The 18,209-nt window shown below is 49.7% G+C and overlaps 9 protein-coding genes across 9 annotated transcripts; 4 read left to right on the top strand and 5 right to left on the bottom strand.

Annotated features, from left to right (window-relative positions):
• Nucleotides 1-179: 179 nt before the first annotated feature.
• VTN00DRAFT_8644 (uncharacterized protein) lies at nucleotides 180-1,115 on the bottom strand (the record flags this gene model as incomplete). Its single annotated transcript, XM_069435516.1, has 2 exons — nucleotides 180-889; nucleotides 974-1,115. 2 exons carry the CDS (start codon nucleotides 1,113-1,115, stop codon nucleotides 180-182), a joined length of 852 nt encoding a protein of 283 aa, XP_069285454.1.
• A 368-nt stretch (nucleotides 1,116-1,483) lies between these two features.
• On the top strand, nucleotides 1,484-2,970 carry VTN00DRAFT_8645 (uncharacterized protein; the record flags this gene model as incomplete). The annotated part of the gene is made up of 3 exons (XM_069435517.1): nucleotides 1,484-1,534; nucleotides 1,593-1,642; nucleotides 1,734-2,970. The coding sequence occupies 3 exons, from the start codon at nucleotides 1,484-1,486 to the stop codon at nucleotides 2,968-2,970; spliced, it is 1,338 nt and encodes a 445-aa protein (XP_069285455.1).
• Nucleotides 2,971-4,333: 1,363 nt separating this feature from the next.
• VTN00DRAFT_8646 (uncharacterized protein) lies at nucleotides 4,334-5,780 on the bottom strand (the record flags this gene model as incomplete). Its single annotated transcript, XM_069435518.1, has 6 exons — nucleotides 4,334-4,420; nucleotides 4,482-4,509; nucleotides 4,923-5,064; nucleotides 5,113-5,412; nucleotides 5,516-5,686; nucleotides 5,750-5,780. 6 exons carry the CDS (start codon nucleotides 5,778-5,780, stop codon nucleotides 4,334-4,336), a joined length of 759 nt encoding a protein of 252 aa, XP_069285456.1.
• A 64-nt stretch (nucleotides 5,781-5,844) lies between these two features.
• On the bottom strand, nucleotides 5,845-6,533 carry VTN00DRAFT_8647 (uncharacterized protein; the record flags this gene model as incomplete). Its single annotated transcript, XM_069435519.1, has 5 exons — nucleotides 5,845-5,853; nucleotides 5,983-6,010; nucleotides 6,070-6,101; nucleotides 6,158-6,400; nucleotides 6,459-6,533. The coding sequence occupies 5 exons, from the start codon at nucleotides 6,531-6,533 to the stop codon at nucleotides 5,845-5,847; spliced, it is 387 nt and encodes a 128-aa protein (XP_069285457.1).
• Nucleotides 6,534-7,077: 544 nt separating this feature from the next.
• On the top strand, nucleotides 7,078-8,457 carry VTN00DRAFT_8648 (uncharacterized protein; the record flags this gene model as incomplete). The annotated part of the gene is made up of 4 exons (XM_069435520.1): nucleotides 7,078-7,121; nucleotides 7,207-7,460; nucleotides 7,649-7,801; nucleotides 7,868-8,457. 4 exons carry the CDS (start codon nucleotides 7,078-7,080, stop codon nucleotides 8,455-8,457), a joined length of 1,041 nt encoding a protein of 346 aa, XP_069285458.1.
• A 126-nt stretch (nucleotides 8,458-8,583) lies between these two features.
• VTN00DRAFT_8649 (uncharacterized protein) lies at nucleotides 8,584-9,497 on the bottom strand (the record flags this gene model as incomplete). Its single annotated transcript, XM_069435521.1, has 3 exons — nucleotides 8,584-8,681; nucleotides 8,807-8,875; nucleotides 8,945-9,497. 3 exons carry the CDS (start codon nucleotides 9,495-9,497, stop codon nucleotides 8,584-8,586), a joined length of 720 nt encoding a protein of 239 aa, XP_069285459.1.
• Nucleotides 9,498-10,418: 921 nt separating this feature from the next.
• VTN00DRAFT_8650 (uncharacterized protein) lies at nucleotides 10,419-11,746 on the top strand (the record flags this gene model as incomplete). The annotated part of the gene is made up of 5 exons (XM_069435523.1): nucleotides 10,419-10,507; nucleotides 10,602-10,822; nucleotides 10,884-10,983; nucleotides 11,039-11,461; nucleotides 11,521-11,746. The coding sequence occupies 5 exons, from the start codon at nucleotides 10,419-10,421 to the stop codon at nucleotides 11,744-11,746; spliced, it is 1,059 nt and encodes a 352-aa protein (XP_069285460.1).
• An 811-nt stretch (nucleotides 11,747-12,557) lies between these two features.
• On the top strand, nucleotides 12,558-14,128 carry VTN00DRAFT_8651 (uncharacterized protein; the record flags this gene model as incomplete). The annotated part of the gene is made up of 3 exons (XM_069435524.1): nucleotides 12,558-12,836; nucleotides 12,906-13,319; nucleotides 13,388-14,128. 3 exons carry the CDS (start codon nucleotides 12,558-12,560, stop codon nucleotides 14,126-14,128), a joined length of 1,434 nt encoding a protein of 477 aa, XP_069285461.1.
• Nucleotides 14,129-14,348: 220 nt separating this feature from the next.
• Nucleotides 14,349-16,132, bottom strand: VTN00DRAFT_8652 (uncharacterized protein; the record flags this gene model as incomplete). Its single annotated transcript, XM_069435525.1, has 6 exons — nucleotides 14,349-14,417; nucleotides 14,535-14,862; nucleotides 14,931-15,077; nucleotides 15,131-15,266; nucleotides 15,329-15,974; nucleotides 16,073-16,132. The coding sequence occupies 6 exons, from the start codon at nucleotides 16,130-16,132 to the stop codon at nucleotides 14,349-14,351; spliced, it is 1,386 nt and encodes a 461-aa protein (XP_069285462.1).
• Nucleotides 16,133-18,209: the final 2,077 nt, after the last annotated feature.

Raw genomic sequence — 18,209 nt, forward strand, 5'->3', positions numbered from 1 at the left:
TTAATCTATACACCAAGGAAAAAGTAGAAAACCCGTCAGTTCCATATATATAAAGGCGTTGAGGCCACTGAAATGTTGAATGTTCCAGCATTACATCTCGTTATTATCATCCCGTAACTTTGTCCATGCATGCAATGGTTGAATCATTTCAAAAATCCGACAAGAAGCTTGTCAAAAGATCACCATCCTTTTTCATTGCCGTATCCTCCCTTACCCTCCAGCGACTCGTACGTCTTTCCCTGTCCTGGGCGCCCGTTCCTCGGGCCCCTACTTTTGAGATCCTCCTTCAGCCAGTGGAGAACGAGCTCACCTAGCTGACTATTCTCGGCGGCTCTCTGTGGGACCGGGACATGGAATTGCTCCACAGGACCCCATTCCTTCACCTGACCAAGATGCATGTGCACCAGATGCGTCGGCCATTGCGCCAGATTGTCCAGGATATGGGTAGCGTAGACGATTGTGCAGGGCCGTGACTCGGTCTCCTGCTTCAGGAAAGACAGGAAGTTGCTCCGAGAAAGCAGATCCAGATCAACGGTAATCTCGTCGAGGAGAAGTACATGCCAGGGCCGGAGCAAGCCCATGGCAAGCTGTACGCGGCGCCGCTCACCATCTGAGACAGCGTGCATCCGCCAACGCAAGTCGATATCGAGGATGTCGACTAACTCATCCCGCCGCTCGGGGTAGGCGTCGCCGCCTACTGAGGCGAGAAGGGTGGGCACGTCGATATCCGTTCGGACGACGTTGTTGAGAACCCACTCGACTCCCAGGTAGGTCACTCCCTCGAGGCCCTGCTTGAAGGGATCTACACCCCCGACCAAGATCGTGTTTGTCGGGGCGAGGCGCTTCCCTGCGAGTAGACGGAGGAGGGTCGTCTTTCCAGCGCCGTTGGCTGTAGTGGAAGGTTAGCAAGTGATAGTAATAATTGCATAGCCATATTGACTATGCGTTACATTGAGGATGAGCATGTATATACCGCCAATAAGTAGAGTCCGACTCCCAGGAGGCAAACTCAGAGTCACATCTTTGAGACCCGGCGACCCATCCTGGAAATTGTAGGAGAGGCCATTAACCTCGATTGTTGGCGGCCGCGAATCCAACTGGTTGGCCGAAGACATTGGGAGAGTGCCTGGGACCTTGTCTTTTCTGCTCGGTGCTCTTAGTCCCTAAGTATCCGAATCACGGCCTCTCTAGAAAATCAAGGCGACGGAGGGGTTCTTATCACTTGAAGAGGGGCATCGCGCTTCTCCGGAAGCCGTGTTTTGGCGGCGCGGGAGGATGAGGTAATGGTTCGTGACCGCAGAATGTTCGCAGCTCTACAGTACATATTTTTTTCGCTCCCAACTTCCACCTCGCAATGTCGCTGTTGGGTTGCGGGCAATGAGCTCTTCCTTGACACACGGAAGGTCAAGATGATGACTCCCGTCCCTTCTTTTCCGTCATGCTCAGTCTTCTTCGACTTTTCCCCGCTTCTCACCCAGCACTCATGGAACCCCTCATAACCATTGTCGGTGCCACGGGCACTGGCAAGTCCAAGGTACGCCTCATGTCAAGATTCTTGATCCGGCTCAGTTTCCCTGTTCTGATGGCTGTAGATAGCTCGCGATAGATCTGGCGACTCGCTTCAATGGCGAGATTATCAACGGTGACGCGATGCAGATGTACCGCGGCCTACCGATCATTACGAACCAAGTTCCCGTTGAGGAAAGAAATGGGATTCCGCACCACTTGATCAGTTGCGTCGGACTAGACGAGGAACCGTGGCGGATTGGGACCTTCAGGAAGGAAAGCCTTCGGCTCATCAAGGAAATACACTCCAGGGGGAAGCTACCAATCCTCGTCGGAGGAACTCATTACTATACCCAGGCCGTCCTGTTCAACGATACACTCGTCGGGGAGGGAGTGGTTGAGGAGGATCAAGGTGTTGAAAAGGAGCAAAAAGGCATTCCGTCTGACTCGGAGATGTGGTCGATTCTCGACGCCCCCGCAGACGTGATGCAGCAGAAGTTGAGGGAGGTAGATCCGGCCATGGCGGATCGATGGCATCCTAATGACGCCCGAAAGATCCGGCGATCTCTGGAGATATACCTACAGACTGGCAGGCCCGCGTCTGAAATCTATGCAGAACAGAAGCGCCAGAAGCAGGCAGTAGCTGAGTCCAAGCATGAGTTGGAAGCAGTGAACGGTCACGGCACAGAGGGTGCTGGACAGTTGAGGTTCCCGACGGTATTGTTCTGGGTGCATTCAGAGAAGGAGAAGCTAAATTCCCGGCTTGACAAGCGCGTTGATGCGATGATCGAACAGGGACTACTAGCTGAAGCACGGAAAATGTGGGATTATATACAGGAGAAACAGTCACAGGGCATCACCGTCGACAAGACACGAGGAGTGTGGATCTCGATTGGGTTTAAGGAGCTGGAACCCTACCTGAACGCTCTGCGCGAGGGAACAGCAAGCGAGAAGGAACTTGAGGCTCTCAAACAGTCCTGCATCGAGTCCGTGAAGACCTCTACGCGCCAGTACTCAGGCAAGCAGGTCAGATGGATTCGGAACAAACTGTGGAACGCGCTCGCAGAGGCGGACATGACGCATCGCCTGTACGTCCTTGATAGCAGCGACGTCGACGATTGGACACGGCGCGTCACCGAGCCATCTGAACGTGTTGTACACGCCTTCCTCAGCAACGAGCCCTTCCCCGATCCCAAATCCCTCTCAGAACTGGCGAGGGTAACACTCAGTGAGAAGGAGCAGCAGAGCCCCAGCCCCGCGGATGACGTGGCGAAATGTATAACATGCGAGGTATGCCGCAAGACGATGACGAGCCAAAAGCAATGGGACATTCATATCAATGGGCACGCCCATAAAAGGGCCCTTAAGGCTGCGGCTAAGAGAGCTCAGCGTGAGGAGTTCCTGCGCAGCCGTAGTGCTCCCAAAGAGGATGCGGATGGATCTACGAAGGATGAGACGACATAAGCCATGCGTGCATTACATCCGTGTGGCTATAGTTGCATAAAAAGGGCGTTTGGCTTATATGTTTTGGCTCTAGTGTACACGGACTTAACAAGAATATAGATCTTTTTGATTCTGAAGCATCCTACTCTAGGTGTGCTACTGTACTTGCAAGTGTCTCCCTACATACTCTCGATTTAAGTAAGCTCTTCATCGCTTTCTGCGCCTAGAAAGTGGAACATAATGAACAACTGCTCCAACATAAATCACTACTTATCCCATGGTTTCCCGGGGAAAACCCAAGAATAAAAACTCCGGGCAACGAATCAATGACCCAGCCCGACGACTATGCCCGAGAGAGAGAATGAGTAGCAATACCAAAAGCTTCCATTTTGCATAGTCGACCATCAACATAGGGAAGGTCAATTTTGTGGTATCGATTCCGAGTTTCTGGAGCTGGATTTGTGGTCGTCTGTTTCCTATATACATTGTTTTTGTACATTCCCTTAGAGAGCCTTGTATTATCTATATGTTCTAATCAAGGCGTTAATTTGAGACAACCTGTCGGATAGATCTAAGTGTGCCTGATAACCATTGACGAAAGGGAAAACGTCAATTGTTAGATCCATATTTGCAGGGAATGATAATGAAAGCAGCGCCCCCCGCTCTTCTGAATACTGGTAAGAGATTGATAGAGAAGGATTTGTGACATGCATCAGGCACATGGACATGTACCTGATACTGGCAAACACCTTCGCAAACCTCGAGGTTTGTGGAGCTGTAAACACATCTTAGACAGCTTTGTAGGTTGAGACATGTTTCCCTTGGTGCTTTGCAACATCTTCCTTGTTTAGGTTGAGGCAGACATATGGCTTTCAGCATCCAATATCCAGTTGTCTTTCTCTTTGAGCGGATCTAGTTCTCCTCTGATTGCAGGATCCCATCGCAAACACTGCAAGACTATCTCTCTTCTTCCACTTTACATCCCCTGAAGACAAACTCCTTTGATTAGTGTCCTGATAAGAGTCAAGCTTCACCTTCCTTTCCTTCTTGTGTTCTGCTGTTTCCTTGCTAGACATTTCTCTAGTGCCCTTGTGAACAATTATCTTGGGGAACCAAAGTCAAATCCCTGACGCAATTCCAATATGGAAAAATACCTTCGAGACATGACTTCATTTTATGAGGATGGATTGCGTCTCAACATGACTGGGGAGCAAAGAAGTGAAGAAGCAAGCATATCGGCGCAGAGGTCCGTTGCCCTGATGTGCCCCCGACTATGTAGTGAAAGCGAGATTAATGAATGGAAAATAGACTGTCACAGATGACCCCAGCCATAATCACCACACAGTCTGGGTATGGTTCCGAAATCTTTGAAGATAATTCGGCCTCATATGATGAGCAAGAAAGGGAAGAAAACTTGCACCAGCGAGCACTTCAGTTCGCTGGTGGTGATCAAGGCTTGATGAATAAAGTCCTGGAGACATGTTTTGAGCTTTACGATGCGCTCGAAGAGGACTTCTCTTGGGGAATCTTACGGTCGGTACCCGATTCTTATATGAGAGACTTCATCTTATCCTTTCAATCACCGGAGGGATTCAGAGAATTTATTCAAAAGAGGCAGTTACCGCTGCCGTATGAGCCGTCGTTCGTCAATAGCGGTATGCACACCGTTTTCATGAAACTTGCTTTAACCATCAGGTCCAAAGGCTTGCAGCCCCGGATTTTGCAGCCTCTTTCTGAGGAACGAAAAAGAGAGCTCGACAACAAAGGGAACATTCCCATCTCTCTAAGCGGTGAACGGCGGGCCGTCATAGGACCTAGATACCCTAGTCTCGATGACCTGTACAGGGACCATGACAAGGAAAATGATGATGAAACTATCATACGTCTGACCCCTGAACCGTAGAATGGACGGGAATAGGGAACGACGATGAATGTAGAACTAAGCCTGAGAATACCGAGGATCGAAAGCTCACCTCTTCAATCGCCATGTCATAAATGCTGGCGACAGGATTCCTCCATGCCCACTTTCCTCGAGCTTGAAGACTTCAATGACCGGTACCTTTTCCCTTTTTCTCAGTCGCCATACCCCCTCACCATTGATGATCGTTTTTAACCCTGCAGTTAGTTAGCCCATGATGACTGACTAACGTCGTGCAGAATTACATTCGAGAAACTCAGCGGCAAAGTTGATACATATGTTACCGTCCCAGGTCCCCTTTCCGTATCGTTTTACCTTCCCGGGTATGCTGTGAGTTTCGAGTTCTTCCAGACGTTGCAGGATTCCTTCCCGGCTGCGGAAGCCGACAATGATCTTTGGAACGCCGAGTAAGAACGACTGAGCCCAGAATTTGAGGAGCTTCCGCTCATACTTGAGCATGTCACGGTCGTTATGAATCTCTGCAGATGTTTTCAGTTCTACCCAGTTTATGGGATCCTCCTTCCTGTCCGGTTTACAGTCCCAGACTACGAGATCGAATTAGTCCATGTTGTCAAGATCTTTGAAATGCTACCAGACGTGGAAAAGAAGACAGCAGATTTGTTGCAGTGCGAGGAACGTTTGACATACCGGCATCAACCTCACCGCCAATGACCATCTTGACCTTTCCTATCCCAGTGCGGACTACCGAGCAGTACTGGGCTTTGTTATTTACTATTTGATCCTCGCGACCTTCTATTTCTTCACGTGACGTTGCATCCCATGGCCGGGGAATCACAGACAGTGTTTCAAATTTGTATCCTGCAAAGGCTTTTTAGTATCGTGATGCTTTCCTGTCGTTCTGGGAGAAAACAAATGGCATACCCCAAAAAGCCATCATATCCTGCGAAGGCATTCCCGGAGGCATTCTCTGATTCATTTGAACCCGTTTCTGTTCGTTCTTATATTCATTGTTTTCTTCAATGAATCTATGATCTATCAGCGAAATTGCTCGATAGATAAGTTCTGTCGAACTTACGCACATGGTACCCTTTTCGCAACAATGGAAGTTAGAACGAGAAACTTCGGAGCAGTTACGGCGATAAAAAACTACTCACCTGGAAGTAGGTGGCATTCATCTCGAACCTGAGACCTGTCAACAAAAAAATCGAATACCGGTTTTCTTTCCAGCAGGATCTGCGCACCCGTTCATGATATCAAATGGAGCCGTCATGATCTGCTTGCAGCAATCAGCACCTCTATGTCGGTCTGTTTATTTTCCCCTCCGCCTACCTTTGTCATCATTCCGCGCCATGTTATGACATCCGCTTCGCACTTCGTGCTCGTGTCTTTCTCAAGGGCAATGATTGTATCCAAAAGCGCATCCAAATGTTCGTCCGCAGAGTCGTCAAGCTTTTGAAAAGTCTCGAAGCCACGGTTCAGATCTGCGGGGAGACGCGGTGGATAATAGTAGCGCAGGGAGGATTCGTCGAGATGAAATTGGTGCTCATCATCATAAGAGAAGCAAGCAATTTCCTATGTAACCATTAGTCTTGGACCGCAGCTTGAGAAAGTGAGTTCGAAGGATAGACACCCTTGGACGTCGAATGGCCGCATTGGAGCCTGCAAACCGATTGACCGGCTGGAGATCAAACGTCCGAAAGTTCATTGTTTCAACTGACGCATTTGCACAGAGAGAAAGAGGTCCTTTGGACGTCAGGAAACAATAATGGACCGAGCAGTATAGTAGTACATCAATGGGCGAGCGAATCAAATGGCAGTCAAGGTCGCGGTATCTCAACCGGACCCACGTAGTGGAATGCACGGGAGTGATTATTAGGCTGGTAGATATAAGTAGTGTAAATTGCGCGCTTATAGATGAGCGAGTCGACAAGCGTTTCTCGACGAGAGCCTGCAGCTTGCTGGTTGATGCCGGGGTATCTGGATGCAGCATCAGCTTGTGAATGGATGGATGATGCTCCCACGCGAAGCTCCCGCCGTGTCCCCACCAAACTCCCGGCTCCAGATGATCAACGCCGGTTCGTTGTACAGCTTCAGACTCTCCAAACAAAACCAGAGACGTTGCGAACACCTGACCACAAGGTCCCGCATCCTCCGGAAATAATTTCTGCGTCGCACGGAAGCTTCGCTGAGGAGGAGGATCTGGGTTTCGTCTTTGCCGTTCACCAACGTCCGTGACAACGAAGCCAAACATGACCTCACGGATCGATAAGACGATCGCCCGGCAGCAGGAAAAGTAACTCTCTCTTCGTCCCTGTATTCCTCAGTGTTTTACTAGCAGAGTCAAAGAAACTGACATATCTTGTCTGCGTCTACCACAGAATTGCTTCCGGCGCCTACTACGAAGCCCACCAGCAGCTCCGTGTCATCGCCGCGCGATACGTCAAGCAGTCCAACTACGATGCGGCCGCTGATATACTGGCTGGTGGGGCCAAGGCCTTGTTGAGGGCGGGGTCACAGCAGGGTGCGTCTGCAAGTGGTGGTGATTTGGCTATTATGATGGTGGTGGAGGTATACAACAAGGCGGGGTGGGAGATCCCTGATGAGGAGGATGCGGCCGCGAGGGCCAGGAAGAGTAAGCATGGATTTCGTTTGCCGTCTTTTCGTGGAATTATGGCTCTGTTGTTCTGTTGTCCCTCTACTATCCTTGACTGGAGCATGACAGAAGAATATTCCATCGAGTGTTATGGGGAGACCGGAAACTGTCTTGAAATTCGTCAAAACCTACGATTCGTACTTTCTAACCACTAAATCTACCTACAGGGCGTCTGATAGAACTCCTGCGTGAGTTCCCACCCGAAGAACCCACGCGGAAGAGATTCATCCAGGAGACGATTGGCTGGAGCGGACGATTTGGGCCCCTGGAGAGAGGAGACCCGGAGCTGCACCATGCTGCCGGATCGGTGTACGCTGAAGGTTTGTCTGATTCAAAATACCTTACATCGAGCGCGGATGTGAATGAGCTCTGACAAATGGTCTTAGAAAATGAGCCATACGACGCAGAGAAACATCTCACCCTCGGGACCGCGGAATCAGCAGATACCCTCGCGAGGCTTGAGTATGAATGGTATACGAATGACGAACCGCACACGGCGGCTATCTATGCCTCCCGTGCAGTCTTCCCATACCTTCTCACCGGTAACCTTCGTAGTGCCAACAAGGCGTTTCTCATCTTCACGTCCCGGCTCTCTTCGTCCAACCCGTCGCTGGGAGCGCAAGAAGTCAGCAGCACCAGTTCCGACGTACGCGTCTACCCTTCACTTCCACTGTTGAATTTCATAAGCTTGCTGCTCCTTACCATCCAGCGCGGGAGCGCGGATCTGTTCCGGCAGCTCACCGCGCACTATGCCTCTCAGATCGAGGAGATCGGAATCTGGGATGACGCCTTGGCGCAGATTGGGGAGATGTATTTCGGTCTCAAAGTCCCAAGGCAAGGAAATCCGCTGCTCGATATGATGGGCAACATGCTGTTCGGAGGAGGCCAGAGCGGAGGTAGTCAGAGACCCGGAGGACACGCCAGGGGTGCGTCGAAGAAGGTAGAAGCGGCACCGGCGAGCATGGAACTCGATTAGATTGACCGTATGCGGTGATTGTGATGTAGAGCGTTTCGCATGAATAGAGACGGCATTGATCCAATCATGAGATCCATATAATCAGATAGTGTTATGAGCCCGGTGGCCCATAAGGTAGACGTCCGTCTAGGGTCGAATGTCATCTTCTACTTCGTACATCCACTTGTCTTCTTCCAGAGCTGCCACTTTCTTCCGGAGACTTTGGTGGATAAGGTTAAGAATCTCTACTTTCAGTCAGACAAGCAGCCCCATGACATTGCCCACTCCAAGATTATGCGGTCAGTCGCAGGATGACGACCTGCGGTGCCAGCTAAAATCGAAAGAGATAAGCCCAGGGTGTGAGACTCACCGGCTGGCTCACTGCTGATCTGCCTACTTCGATTTCGGCACATCATCTCCACCAAACTTGCTTCGATCTCTGGAAAACGGATTTCCGGTCAGCAGCTTTCCAAAAATAACACCATTTGACATGATCTGCTAGACGTACTTTCTTTCTCCCGCCCGCTGATCTCCGTATCGTCGCTGACGCCAGTGGCACCAGACCCTGCGCTGGGCCTGCCGTCCTCCACGCCCTCCATAGTTCCCTCGTCCCCGTCATCTCCGACCACCACCGGTGGCAGGATCGGGATGTCGAGCTTGTAGCCGCCGTTCTTATCCTTCACCACAATCTCTCCGTTGTCCAAAGGCCCCGTACTCAACGACGATGACGACGCTGCGGCAGAAGTAGAAGTCGACGTTGGTCCATGCGATGAAACGCCATATGCGCCGTTAAGCGCCACCGTGGAGGCTGAGGAAGACGCGGCAGACGCAGGGCGCCGACTGAGGTGGTGCTGGAAAAGGTTGCGACGGACGGAGGTGGTTCCCATCGTGGAGTGGCCGCCGCCGTGGGGATGCGCGCCGGCACCGGTGGGAGCTGCTGCTTCTGTTGACGCGGTAGACGCTACGGTCTGCGCTGTTCCTGCGGTGGCTGCTGTGGAAGAGGAACTGTGTGCTGAAGGGGCGCGGACGTGATGATGGTGGTGGTGGTATCGAGAGGTCATAGTAAGTAGGTATGGTATTATTTACCCCAGGTATTTTCCAGTAGCGGTGGAGATTCGGCGCGGCGGGCGTCGACGCTATTGATACAACAAATGAATAGAAGTGGGAGGCTGTAAAAGCTAGGGATAGGGAGGGAATAACGTATAACTAGAGGACACGGGTAAATCTAAGAGTCGAGCTGATCGACTATTTACTTTGAAGACAGGAGGGGAGGTGGATGTAAGTGTCTGGAAACGGTTCTTGTTTAGTTTCCAGTTCGTCCCTTGGTCTTGGACTCTTGGTGGGCTGTGGAAAGCCCCCGATAAGGAAGCCCACAAAGGTCGAGAGACCAACATTTGCTTGAAATAACGAGAGCAGTGTCCATCTATAAGTAGACTGTCACTTCCAATTTGGTTGATAATGGCCGTGCGGCCTTGGATCTTTGACCACGCTTAAGACGTTCTGCTGAGCGTCTTCGGCAAGCCGAGTAGCGAACTTTGTATGAATGCCTTTCTTCTGGCTAAAAGAAGACATACTGTCAAACACAAAACATTTATGATATCAATATTTTCTCCGGAATCCTTTATTTCAGCCAGCACTTGATATGCTGCTAGTAGGATGTTTGAATTGGGTCAACATTGCTATGTACTGTACTGTTTAAAAGAGAGAATCTCAACTGGTATCTCCTGCACATATCCCATTAAAGACTTGTATCTATCGGCCAAATACCGCTTCCACCGGCTATTGCGTCTGCTCGTGAGTACTGTATACGGACTGTAGAGGCGTCCTCATACTTCGATGGAGGAGATGCGTGCACAGACCACTCTCCAACGGCGGACGCGTGAACCCGTGCACTTTCGCGTCTCGGAGCCGTCGACGGAGCTCGAAAAGAAGTACTCGATCAGATCAGACTGTCTGCACTGCTTGCCAGATAAAACGTCAGGATGATGCAAGCGGAATCTTCTTCAGATGCTGCTCGCAGCGGCCTGCGAGCTTCCACAGCTGGAGCTCCTTCAGACTATGAATTGCCCTGGTAAGTGCAGCTCATGCAGCTCGCATCCAGCTCAACTCCGCGCCAAGCGCTGCCGCGCTCAGTCCTAGAGAAGCTGACAGAGTCATTATTCCAGGGTCGAAAAGTACCGTCCAGTCTTTCTCGATGATATCGTCGGTAACACGGAGACCGTGGAGCGACTGAAGATTATCGCACGGGATGGGAACATGCCGCATGTTATCATCTCGGGCATGCCGGGTATTGGAAAAACAACGTCCATATTATGCCTGGCGAGACAATTACTGGGAGATACATACAAGGAAGCTGTCTTGGAGCTAAATGCTAGTGATGAGAGAGGTACGCCAGTGTGCCTGTTGGACTCCTGCAAAAGGAGATCCAGTCTGACCAGGTTGTGCAGGTATCGATGTCGTGCGAAACCGGATAAAGGGATTCGCACAAAAGAAGGTTACTCTACCTTCTGGTCGCCATAAGATTATCATCCTTGATGAAGCGGATAGGTAAGTCTTGGGCCCTCCTGTGTCTTTCGAGCCTGCTGACTGATGTCTCGCTCAGCATGACCCCCGGTGCTCAGCAGGCCCTGCGACGTACTATGGAAATTTATTCCTCTACCACCCGCTTTGCCTTTGCTTGCAACCAATCGAATAAGATTATCGAGCCCTTGCAGTCACGATGCGCCATCCTCCGTTATTCGCGATTGACCGACGCGCAGATCGTCAAGCGACTCATGCAGATCTGCGAGGCGGAGAAGGTGGAGCACTCTGAAGATGGCATCGCTGCCTTGGTCTTCAGTGCCGAAGGAGATATGCGTCAAGCCATCAACAACCTACAGAGTACTTGGGCGGGTTTTGGGTTTGTGAGTGGGGACAATGTCTTCCGGGTGGTTGATAGCCCGCATCCCATCAAGGTCCAAGCTATGATCAAGGCCTGCTGGGAAGGGAAGGTCGATGTGGCTCTGGAGACGCTGAATGAATTATGGTATGCATGCACCTACGCATCTAAATCATGTCAGCGCATCCTGACACGGTTTCTTATAGGGACTTGGGCTATTCGTCGCATGATATCATCAGCACGATGTTCCGCGTCACCAAGACAATGCCGACGCTGTCTGAGCATTCGAAGCTGGAATTCATCAAAGAGATCGGATTCACGCACATGCGAATCCTGGAGGGTGTACAGACGCTGCTCCAGCTGAGCGGTTGCGTCGCGAAACTCTGCAAGATCAACATGAAACCACAGCTGTTCGAGCCTCCTCGTTCCTGAGGGGAGAAATTTGCACAGGGAAAGCATTGTTTTGGAGTTCTCCGGCGTCATGAAAGGCTGCGATATTATGGTTATGGTGCACTGTAGCGCATGTGCGGGAGTCACGTATGCACTACTCAAAACCGAGCTCAATGGTCGATATGGTGCATGTTGATTTTAAGATTCTCTGCTGGTTGTCATGAATCCAACTTCATTATCATGTTGTCGACAGTTGAGACAGGCTGCTGCGAAAAGAAAGGGATATATCGGTTATTCACTCATAATCAATGATTGACTATCAACGATTCTTTGAAAATCTATCGGATACTTCAACATATTAGCATTGATTTTCTTATAGAAGAGATGACCTCGGCTGTAGGAGCGTTCCTGGAAGATTAAAAATAGACGTTTTAGAACATATGAGCAAGGAGAAAACTGTACTATGGCTTACTGGGTGTACTTTCGGTAGGGTGGTAGGAAATTGTGTCCGAACATATGTCTACATACGAAATCTAGATATCCCAATGTTTTTTTAAGCTAGTGCTTGGCTTTTCTTGTGAGCTCTACGTCGGGCGAGAAGAGTCGAGGGCGTCTGGTGGGCATCCGGAGATCGACGTTTGAGCAGCAGCCGTGCAAGCACGTGGGCCGCCGTTAGCTGTAGCAAAGGGAACATGAGCTCTCGAGGATGTCACCAAAGCCATTGACTTAAAAACGAGCATCTCTGGAGATGCTGAGGGCTGGTTCTTGCGATCTTGCTCGCCCTCTCGCTTTGATCGTTGCACTTCTGGTCTTGGGCAGTTGGTTTCTCGCTGCCAAGTATTCAATCAGCAATATGGTTTCACCGGTTGCCATCAAGCTAGGATGGACCCTCCCTTTCGTCGCAACGACCGTCGCCGCGGCCGCCAGCACGAACTGGTACGCGCCGAATGCGACGGCCATCAATAACTTGGACAAGGTCATGAACAGCTCGGGAGTGTACGGGTTCATCTTCAATTCATCGAAAACCCCGGAACACTTATATGGACAGTACAATTGGTGTAATATGCCTCACGTCAGAAAGTCCGAGTATGTGCGAGCTCCAAAAGAATATGAGCTTGTCTACATTGAGGTGGTAGGTGTCTCTTTTGTTTCCTTGTCAATTAGTACGGAAAAGAAGGGGCTGGGCTCATTCCACGCGTAGATTCAACGACATCACAAGAGGACCCCTTACCAGTCGAATACTTTCCCAGTCGAGGGGTATGCATGGAACTGTGATGATGCAGCCCTGTTATATTACGGCGAGCCGATATCTGGTCATGAGAGCACCTCGACTTTCTGGAAGCGCTACGAGACAGCCTTGAATCCGTTCCAAGTCAGTGGATTCAACGGTACCTGCTCTTTTCCGCAAATAACCAGTGAAGGTCTGCAAGATTCATGGCAACATGGCCACGATATATATGAAGTCTATCATAACCTCCTTCACTTTCTCCCGGAATATCTCGACAACGAGCAGACCGTATTTAGAGTAACGACGAACGTCATTACAAGCCAGGTCGCCGGGATGCTGATTGAAGGGATGTATGGACAGAAGAATTCTGTGCCTCTGCTCGTCCAGGTTTGTCCCTATGGCCGTCTTCCGCGTATATCATTCTTTGCTAACTTGGAGATGATTCCGACTTGAAGAGGGACGGCATTGACTCCCTCGAACCGGCATACTCGTGTCCCGCTGCAGACAATCTGTTCTCCAGGGCGCAGAGCCAGCCGAACTCTACATGGGTTGCGCATCTTGATCGCTCCCAGTCTCTCTACAGAGAACTTGATGCTATCTCAGGTGTGCCGTCTGATGACAGTGCCTGGCATGGAAGCTTTGATCACTATTTTGATAATCTCTCGGCACGCCTTTGTCACAACAAACCTCTCCCATGCAATATCAATGATCCCTCAAAGTGCGTTACCCAGGAGCAGGCGGACAAAGTCTTCCGCCTGGGGCAGTTCGAATACTCCTATATGTACCGTGATGCGCCAACATCCCTCGCAGCGAGCACTGCAGATTTCGGTGTCTGGATTGGTGAACTTGCGCAGCATTTCCGTGACCAGATGGCTGGTAAGGATGGGAAGATTAGATATCGTCATAATGTCGCACACGATGGAAGCTTGTCGAGACTGCTCTCCATCCTTCAGATCGATGTCATGGTCTGGCCCGGTATGGGCTCTGAAGTTATCTTCGAACTCTACAAGAAGCGGGGCGACAGAAGAGGCGATCCTCAATTCTTCGTCAGAGTGCTCTGGGGCGGCCGGATCATGCGCAGCTCCAACCCAGACCTGGGAGTTTTGAACATGATACCTGTTGATACGTTGCTAACGTACTTTGATGCCTTGGTCGGCCAGAAGGCCCAGTTGGTACCGGGTCTTTGCAAAGTCTGATCTAAATGATGAACAGACTTTCCAGCCGATATTTGCGACTTTTAACATTACACGGAGTATAGACACTATTTGAGTTGGAACAGTTTCTATTACCATAGCGACTAACAATTGAGACTCTTTACGGCCTTCATATTATACCCTAGTTTAATGCAAGTGAACGCAGACTCATGCATTTGATCTCAATTTTGTTATATATTCTACTCATAATTTGAGCTTTTGATCAAAGTCTAGGCTGGGTGCTGGTTTCTCTCCCTTCTGCACCGTCCGGTATATTCCACTTTTGGTTAACCTGACAGATACAATTAGCATCACTTTCCAAAGATGAGACTGATTTGACAGAACTAGCGTTGGTAGTTTTACAGTAGGTAAGATAGACAAATATATAAACATCGTGAGAAACACTTACATCTGCAATATGATCATATCCTAACAGCTTTGGTGCCAGGCCTGGATCTCTCCAGGCAAGTGCCTCCCCTGGGGGCGTAGGAACCATCTGCATCTTTCGATCGCGCTCCTCCTGTTCCGGTCCATCGTGTAGATGGTACAGGTACTGCTGAATGTTTCCTCTGGAGACAACCATATGCGTTCGCTCCCTCCGGCACTTCTCGAAGACAGCGAGGGCATGACGCTTCTGAGCCAGGAATGAGGGTGATTTCTTGTCTATACCGGGCGAGTTGGGGAATCGTGAGAGACATTCGCCAAGCACGGCCCCATCCTCGAAAGCCATTCCTGCTCTATTGAAGTCTTGAGTATGTGCTGTTTATATATCCAAGAAACCTGCAGATCGAAGCGGGAGACATACCCAGAAGCAAGGTAAGGCAGCGTGGCATGGACTGCGTCACCGAGCATCGTCCACGCTCCCGACGGGTGAGTCCATCTGTCCTTCCCAAGGCGAATACATAACCGCCATTTCTGTACAGATTTGCAGAGCCTCAGTAGCTTCTCTATCCTAGGGATGTAGGTCAGCATCATTGTGAACACCCGGTGTTAGAATGTCCTTACCGTGGATCCCAGCCTTGGAACAGTGAGCACATCTCCTCGACGTTGCCCTCCACAGTCGGCCTTGACTCTTCTGGTATGTCATCCGGGACGATAAGGACCATGTTGAAGAGTTTTCCGCCCCTGAGAACATAGTTTACTGACATCCTTGATGAGCACAGGCCCTATTAATTATTCTTCCCAAGACGAGTTAGGACTTACCTGCATGTGCATCAGGCCCTAGCCAGTAGTTAACCTGCGGCTCCTTCACGAAGTTTGCCAGTTCCGGATCTTTCAACATCTCCTTTGTCGACAGCAGAAGTCGATATGCAAGATCACCAGTCTTTGTGGGAGGATCTGGCCGTCCATATAGTATCTCAGTCAACTTGGAGAACACCCCATCCGCCCCGATGACCAGATCTGCAGTCTCCCTTCGTCCATCTGCCGTCACCGCTGTCGCTGTTGTGCCATCCTCGCTGACTACGATGTCCACGACTCTGGAATTGCACGTAATGGTTCCGCCCAACTCAAGCACCCTGTTTATGAGACATTTCTGCAGGTTCGCTCTGTGGAAGTCTTTATACCACGTCCCCGGAAACTTGGCCTCGCTCTCCTGGAAATCCATAGATGTGATGAGGTTCCCTTTCCATCCGAAAAAGTTCAGTTTCCGCGGCCGCGTGGCATATTGATCGAGCTCAGCCTCAAGACCCCAGTGGCAGAGAACGCGGGAGCTATTAGGTAGAATTTGGATACCAGCGCCAACCTCTGCAAGTTCGACGGCCGACTCGAAGACAACTACATCGTGGCCGGCGAGGAGGCAGCTGATGGCGGCACCCAGCCCTGCAAGACCTGCTCCGACGGCAAGGATCTAGAAAACATGATCAGACATGATACTAAACCATTGGCGGCGGCAGATATGGCCACATGATTATCAGAACGACTCGGACCTCAGACAGCGGTACAGACCTTGAGCCTACATGAATCTTCCCGAACCTGCTTCTCCTTCACTGGGATCAATGGCCTCATTTCGAAATATTCGACTCGGACTAAGCATCTTAGCATCGTTCGATTATCCCATCGCACTTGCGTTGACGACGGTTTACCTCTTCCAGAGACTGTTGGCAAATATCTCCCTCTGTCTGATCCCTTCAGACCTCCTAGTCGACTGGGTATGAATGCTACCCTTTGGTATTCGAAGTTCTACTACAACAACATTTAACCAGGTGCACAGGTTTATTTTATCTTAAGCTGCGTCTCGTGGAGTTCCAGGATGAAGAGCTCGTGGCTCTGCTGCAGCCTACCATCGGCGACCACATTGATGGGCAGGTGCACAGACAGCTGCAAGCTTGCACAGTTCGCGGCTTGGCGGGCAGAGGTAGCACGTTGAGAGATAAGTGAGATAGATCACATAACTAAAACCAAACCTAATTATCCAGGCTAGATAGAGTCATATAGATAAGCGCGGAGTACTCCAGGATTGACTTTGCTAAAACTAGTATGGAGTATAGCGCACAAGTCCCGCGCGGCAATATACTTTAAAAAGTATATTTCTTCGATGTGCTAACTAGATGCATACACCTTAGGTCATCTTATTTCCTACATACAGTTCAGCAAAAGTGGAGGCCCAAAAGTGGGGGCGCAGAGACAGTATTCTGCAGGTGATTTTGAATCAACTCCAGTGAGTACCTACGGAATACTTCCTAACTGCTGGGGTTAGTAGATAGGGAAGTTTCAAGTGGAATGAATTCCAGTGCGGAGTAAACACGCCTGGGACACCCCACCAACGCATTCAGATCCCGAACCCCTTAGGGGGTAGGATTGTCCCCCAATTTTGGATCTTCATGACGATCCATCCCGAGGAACATGCACGTACCCGCTCCTCCCCCCGCCTTTGCATTACTTTATGAAGTGGCTGCACTGTGTATCTGCATTTGTTACGTCATATATATATATGCACGGAGCATTCTGTAGTTTATCGCTCTACTAGTTGCGATGGCAGTCGAACCATTGGATACTATGTACTGTACTGTGCATATACATATTATCCAGTACCATGGCTTTAAGTGTCCAGTTTATCATCCTACTCTTTTTATAGTGTGCGCGATGAACTGCACATCATATGAATTGTGTCATATACGTTCTTAACCAAGTCAACACGAATTAACAGAATACATAAACAAAATGATTTCATTGGATCTCTTCACTAGCTAAAGTAGGAACATAAGATATACCTAGATTGATCCAGCTGCGTAAGGTTCGGTCCCTGTCAGGGTATGATACAGTTCTTGAAGTTTGTTATGGATTGAATCTTTCTGGGAAATAGGTTTTTATTGTGTCGGTTATATTTATACACTCCAGAAACAACATTTACAAGTATAGTGATTTGATTCATCAAATTACTTTCCCTGCCAATCCTCTTTTGAGCGTATGCAGGATGTGGAGAAGTCACATTTCTGTATGCATATGATTGACACTTGGAGAAGCAGAATCTTGCGAAGTTGATTGCCAATCCTCGAAGATGCTGCAGGAGGCATTAATCTAATATAATTTAACGAAGGAGTATGTGACGGCGCGGCAGGCATCTAGGCGGTAAGGTAGGCGGTGTTGAGCATTTCTTTGTCTCTGAGATACTGCCGGTCCTACTTGCCTATATATCTCATGTTGCACGAAGCTCTGCAAATTCTTTCCTTTCTTTTCCTCTCATGCTTTCGATTCTGTATGACAAGCTACCATAGTTTTAGCTAAATAATATTATGACTGAGCGCCGTCACAGAGTAGAACTACTATATAAATGCCGTTTCTCAGATCAATCTCCATCTGTAGCATCGTAGATGTTTAGTCCTATATGCATGAGTGCTAGTATCTCATGGATAGACCCTAGGCTGGTCGGCATATCTTATGATTTGCCAAGCTCACATGGCCAACCAAAAAACACCATCGTCATTGTCATATCCAGGTCTACTTTTGAGGCCATCAAGGATGCCTTCTATCAAAGCCCCTCTTATGAAGGACTAAACCTTACTAGCTCTCAAGTGATCCCCGCGATTACCCCACACCCACATAGCGCGATATTACGAATTGCCGAAGGCTTCATGCTTCTGGC

The sequence above is a fragment of the Thermoascus crustaceus genome, assembly GCF_041956765.1.
Source record: "Thermoascus crustaceus strain CBS 181.67 unplaced genomic scaffold VTN00scaffold_6, whole genome shotgun sequence".
Classification (NCBI taxonomy): Eukaryota; Fungi; Ascomycota; class Eurotiomycetes; order Eurotiales; family Thermoascaceae; genus Thermoascus; species Thermoascus crustaceus.